This window comes from Drepanopeziza brunnea (genome assembly GCF_022702325.1).
Source record: "Drepanopeziza brunnea f. sp. 'multigermtubi' strain 214-2 chromosome Unknown ctg7, whole genome shotgun sequence".
Lineage (NCBI taxonomy): Eukaryota > Fungi > Ascomycota > Leotiomycetes > Helotiales > Drepanopezizaceae > Drepanopeziza > Drepanopeziza brunnea.
In genome coordinates, this window is record NW_027094070.1 from 1,226,161 (window position 1) to 1,232,160 (window position 6,000).

The 6,000-nt window shown below is 53.1% G+C and overlaps 2 protein-coding genes across 2 annotated transcripts; one reads left to right on the top strand and one right to left on the bottom strand.

The window, feature by feature from the left end:
* Positions 1-2,106: 2,106 nt before the first annotated feature.
* L3040_004816 (uncharacterized protein) lies at positions 2,107-3,107 on the bottom strand (the record flags this gene model as incomplete). The annotated part of the gene is made up of 4 exons (XM_066156343.1): positions 2,107-2,180; positions 2,254-2,565; positions 2,627-2,734; positions 2,804-3,107. 4 exons carry the CDS (start codon positions 3,105-3,107, stop codon positions 2,107-2,109), a joined length of 798 nt encoding a protein of 265 aa, XP_066011756.1.
* A 681-nt stretch (positions 3,108-3,788) lies between these two features.
* On the top strand, positions 3,789-5,135 carry L3040_004817 (uncharacterized protein; the record flags this gene model as incomplete). Its single annotated transcript, XM_007288531.2, has 3 exons — positions 3,789-4,429; positions 4,543-4,938; positions 5,069-5,135. 3 exons carry the CDS (start codon positions 3,789-3,791, stop codon positions 5,133-5,135), a joined length of 1,104 nt encoding a protein of 367 aa, XP_007288593.2.
* Between the last annotated feature and the right edge of the window lie 865 nt (positions 5,136-6,000).

Below are 6,000 nucleotides of genomic sequence, written 5' to 3' on the forward strand. Positions count from 1 at the left end.
GGAGAAAAGAAAAAAAAAAAGACCGGTTGGTTCGATATTATGAAAATGACTGCCAGCAGGAATGTGGGAGGGAGAGAATGGATCGATGTGAACAAGTGAGAAGGAATGAGAAGGAATGGTTTGATAACGAGACGTCGACTTGGATTTGAGCAAGATACATATAGCGCCCACCTCCCCGCCGCCCGCAGCCCGGGTCGTCATTCATGCCACGAGCAGCCATATCTGGAACCACGTCGAAACTGCGGCTCACACGTCAACTCCAGCTGATCGACTTCATCGAATAGCCGATGTCCATACGGCTGCCGCTATTGGTGTGTCGTGTCTCGGCAGAACAGATCAACAAGACCAGGCTGGATACGATTCGCGGAGCGTTCACGAGAGAGATCCATGTCGGACTCTCGAAAAAGGTCAGAATAGCGATCACTCTAGTTTCACTCCCCGTTCGAACAGCGGAAACTGTTCAGGCCTCGGGCGGCATCCGCAGAGGCTCAAGATACGCATCAGGAAAAACCGGTTGTTGCTTGTTTTGCCGCCCCGTAGCAAACCAAACAGCTGAAGACGTAGCGAGTGCCCCAGATGCGAAAACGGTCCTGGAGGATGCCGCTCGGTGCTGTGCTTGGTCAGTCGAAGCTAGGCTTGCGTGCGCGGCGGGTAGCTTGTGCGAAGAGAGTTCCGTCGAACTGCGAACTGCGAACTCTGACGTGGGAAGTTACGGCAGAGGGTATGATGGTCGTGCGAAAATCTCGCTTAGGATGCCTATCTTGGAAGGGTAAGCGAGCCAGACCGTCCTGAAACCAAACCGCGCCAGATATGAAGTGTTGCGGAGCGCGTCTCTCCGTTTCGGTTTCCAACTCAGCACCTTCCGCTCAGGTCAAGCGACGTGAGTCTGGTATTTTTCTCGGCGTGTTTTTATATTGCAGCGGCTGAGGAGTGTTGGGACGGCTAGCTGCAATGCTCTAGCTATGTCGTAATCGCACTGGTCCGGGCTTCTCGCGGTAGGAACAATATGGAGAGCAAGAGAATACAGTGACAGGCAAGTCGAAATGCTTATACAAAAGTGTCTACAACATCTACCGTTGAGAAGCAGGACAAGTGTATAGTCAGCTTGGGCTTGAACAACAGGACCCCTTTTCAATCACAGCAGATACACCCATCTACTCCTGCGATCTTCGTCCCTCGATCATCGCTTTTTGACCATAGATAAGTAGCCACTAGCCGTAACCCATACCCTAAACCAGATCTCCGTCCACCCCAAGTAAACATTATCTGAAATACTTGGCGCGCTCACCATATTGATCTACAAGAGGAAATCTACCGGTACACAGGATAATAACATCCCAAGTTCCGATGCGATCCAGGTACAAACAACGATAGCACGGGAGGGATGGAGAAGAATATACCCAGCACCACCTCCTTTCCTCCCCATCCCAACGCGAAGTGTATGTACTCCCCGCGTCCTGATACCCATCAAGCTCTCCCCGAAAATGCAGACTCCCGACCCCGGGAGAAGACCCAAGGACGGGGATCCGGGACATTCCCGCGCGTGGGGGTCGCCGCCCCGACGGCTCACCCGATCTTGGCAACGGCTTGCAATCTTACCGCGCTCGTTACTCTACCTACCGGTCGTTTTGTTTCCACCGCAGGGCGGGACGTGGTTGGGTGAGCGATGGAGGCTGCGGAGCCGTGGATGGGGGCGCGCTTGAAGTCGAAGCCCCCGTCGTGTTCGGTTCTCCGATGTTTGTTTCTCCCTCGCGCAGGATGTCCCTTCGTGGAGAGATACTGCGTGAACAGAGATAGATGCCGTATAGGCCAAGGAAGGGGGGTTTCTCAGACTCAGACGGAGGATGGAGACCGTGGCGCACGTGGCCGAGAGCGATGTGTACGTTCGAAGTGGAGTGGAGTGGAGTGAAAGGGGCTGGCTGGCTGAAGAAGCGAGCTTTCGCTCTGGCTACTCTACTTCATTTGCAAAGCGTGATATCATTACACTAAAATTTGTGGCTGGGGACAATAGCCTCTTCCTACACGACATGCATCCTCTGCATATCCAGATCCCAGACTCCATCCGAGGGTACTCTTCTGCACCATCTTCCCCAGATCTGCCGCAGCTCAGTAAATCTGTTGGTCGTTGTACGCCCGAACGCTCTCCAAGTAGTCGATCACCGAGCCGTAGTTTTTGCAGACTGCCGCGAGAGAATAACAGTCAGTATTCTGTTTCGTTCCATACAAGCGCACTGGGGATCTGATCGGACTTGCCATGCTTGGAGTCCCAGCCATCCGAGCCTCCGTTGTGATCCGGGAAGGTGGTCTCCAGTCCTTCGAGCGCCATGTCGGCCGAACACATGATCGCTTGACGCATGTAGTCGAAGCAGTGGATCATGTGCCAGTGGTGATCCTCGGGCAGGGTGATATTGGCCTTCAGGCCCGAGTAGGTCTGGACGACGGCGAACAGACAGTGCAGCTGGTGGGTCATGGACGTGGTGAAGACGGTCCCGGTGGGCCAGATGATGGGCGTGGGCAGGTCGTGGTATTTACTCGTGTCGTTTATCATCTGGAAACCCATTCCGACTGAGTGTCTGGTTAGCGGACGGCCCTCATTAATCCACTGCCCGGCTGAGAGGATAGTTACTGGGCATCAGCTCATTCCAGGCCGTCAACACTTCTTCCTTGAAAAATTCGGTGGTGTTGTAGGGAGCGAACGTCTGGTTGATGTGGAATGTTTTGACCTCGGTGGGGACTAGAGCACGGTCAGAAGTCACTCATCCTCTTTTCTTTCCATCATATCTCGGCCGCGGAATATCCTTACGATGTGGTCCAACTCCAGTAAAATCTCCACCAACGTCGCGCTCACTACTTTTGGGAACGGCGGCCTCCGTCTGGTTTCGTAGCAGCAAGACAATGATGACAAGGAGCAGAATTGTATCAAGGAACCATCTCCCTTCCTTAAGTATCGACAAGCATGATGCGGCCTTCGATTTCTTATATCTTGGTCTGTATTGCTCTCCGTGCATGTGCTTGTCGTCGCCCATTACAGAATCGTCCACGTCGGTAATCGACGAGTCGTCGTTGTCGCTTAGACTAACATTCTCGTACTTGGGTAAAGCTGTCATAATTAAGGAGAAGATGGGGGTATCGGTTTTTTTCTTTTTTTTTTTTTTTTTTTTTTCTTTTTTTGGGCGCCAGCGTCTAGAGAATGGTTGAGTGAATTTGAGAAACCAAAAAGGGACTGTCCGACTCCTAGGGATAGTCTTCAAGATCCGGAGACGAGATGACTGATCTGAATTCGCATGGAGTTCCTCTCGCCGCCCCAAGTGTTGACAGCGCCAGAGACGAATGACGTTTCGGGTTGCAGCCGTGGTGTTTGGCGTTTGGCGTTTAGCGAAGCACTTCCTCCCTCCCTCCCCTTTCCTCCCTCCCCAACCAAACTTGTCTCGGGCGGCGAGCAACACCACCGCGATGGTCGGGGCTTTCCATGACCATGAATGAAACATCGTGCAAAACCGCAAGTGCTCGAAAGCCATAGCAAAGGTGCACGCTGCCGTTGTTGGCACGGATCGCTTCCCTAAGCGAGCGCCGTCCGACGCTTTGTTGAATCAGATGCTCTCTGTCCGCAGCTCTGTTCGCCGTGGAAACCCTCTCGAGATGTTCCACGCGTCTTTGATCCAGCTCAAGAATTCATATCAAAGGCGATACCTACTGGCGCCCCCACCTTCTCCTCTCGATTGCTGATCCCGAACTGCAAAAAACCATTTGCATCCCGCCGCACGAGTTTCCATGTCCCCAGCCGAGCCATGAAGAGCCGTTGCCTCGTTCTCGGAATCGGAGAGTGCATTCCCGCCGTTCACCTGCTTCTACACAGTCTGCTCCTCGTGGCGCACGCATACACGCCGCTCAACGAGGCCTTCCTCACGAACATCTCGGCCGGAGTGCTCGACTCGGACTTCAACCCTGCCACGGGGAGCCTCCTCTCCCCGATCCTGGTGCCGCGCGCTCCCGGCTCGGCCAACCACGCGGCGGTGCTGCAGCACTTCGTGGGCTTCTTCAGCACCCAGCTGCCGAAGTGGAAGATCGAATGGGCCAACTCGACTTCCACGAACGCGGCCGGGGTGGAGCTTCCCATCGCGAACCTGGTCCTCAGCCGCGAGCCGCCGTGGACCCAGGCCGGACAGGCGAACTGGTTGACTCTGGCGGCGCACTATGATAGCAAGAGCCTGCCCGATGGCCTGGTCGCCGCGGCCGACGGGGCCGTGCCGTGCACCATCTTGATGCACGCTGCCCGGAGCATGGATCGGTACATGACGCAGATGCACGACGAGATGGACGCGCTGGGAGAAGGCGGAACCGTCGCGATGGACATGGGAGTGAAAATCGTATTCATCGACGGGAAAGAGTCCCTCGACGGAGGAAAAGAAGCGGCGTTGTACGGATCGAGGTGAAAAAAAAAAAAAAAAAACCTAACGGGAAGCAACAGCAACAACAACAACAACAAAAAACAAACACAAGGGAGAAACCGCATTTGCTAACCATCCCCCCCCCATCCCACAGAGATCTGAGCACAGTCTGGGAGAATCAGAAATACCCAGCCGGCGCCCAATACCCCAACGCCCTGAGCCAAGTCCGGCTCTTCGTCCTGCTCGACTTCCTGGGCGCCGCCAACCCGACCGTCCCGTCCTACAGCGTCGACACGCACTGGGCCTTCAAGAAGATGATCGAGCTCGAGGCCCGCCTGCGGAAGATGCAGCTCCTCGAGAGCCGCCCGCAGGCCACCGCCTTCACCTTCGAGACGAGCGAGGCCACGGGCCGCGCGGTCGCCGCCGCGGATTACGTGCCCTTCGCGCAGCGCGACGTCCCGTTCCTCTACGTCGCGCCCTATCCCCTCCCGGAAACGCGCCACACGGTGAACGACACGGGCGCCCATCTCGACATGCCGACCGTGAGGGAGTAAGTTTTTTTTTTCTTTTTTTTTCTTTTTTTCTTTTTTTCCGGGGCTCTCTCGAGACCCCAGCCCTCCCGACCGCAACACAGAACCCTTGGCTGACTCTCCGATTTTCTTCTTCTTTTTCCCTTCCAGCTGGGTCAAGATCATCACAGGCTTTACATTCGAGTGGCTGGACATGATGGAGGTCTGGCCCGAGTAGCGGGTAAATCTCGCCCGATCCCATCCCTTTCAAACTCTATCTGGGACGTATCTCAATCAGGCGTGAGTGCCCCTGGGAGGACGCAAGGCAAAGAATCACCTGCGGAGTCTACAGTGTCATGGTCCCATCGACCCAGGCCCATTCGGGTCTCGGAGTCAAATTCAGCTATGGCATAGATGGAGCCGTGCTGAAGGCTATCGATGACCTGGAGAGATAGCTTGTGCGTTAATGTAATTTTCATCGAGAGAGATAGAATCGAGATATAATCAAGATAGGCTGGATACTGGTCAAGATTACTATACCCTTCTCCGCGCCTAGATGTTTACCAGCCGCTTCCGAACCGCAGTATAATCAGCATGTATGCTTCGTATCATCTTCCGTAAATAAATCATGAAGCAGCCACCGAGTAAATACAAATGCTTCATCAAGGGTCCGTGTAACGCGGTACAACGGAATCTTCAAAATATCAATCTTTGAAAGCATTAAGATATATGAAGAATTTGGTAAAAGCTGCAATTGTCGAGATCCTTCATGCACAAGTGTATGCCGGGTAAATTTTACTATATACTATGGTGGAGTTAGGGCTCTGTATTTGTTTTGTCCATGTATATAGTATTGATGCTAAGCACTTTTGTCACGTAGGTGCGCTGCATGCTCTAGCCTTGCTAAGCACGTGATTAAGTCACGTGTAAGCTCTTATATAAACGAGTAGTTAGTTCCTCCTTGAACTAGCACTATATCATTATATAATACAATACACGTACTTATAACATATATCCGAGTGTCTTTCGATCGTCTTTTTTCTTTTCTTTTATTTACTTACGATTTTATTATAGCTATATTTATATATATCTTTTGATTTAAC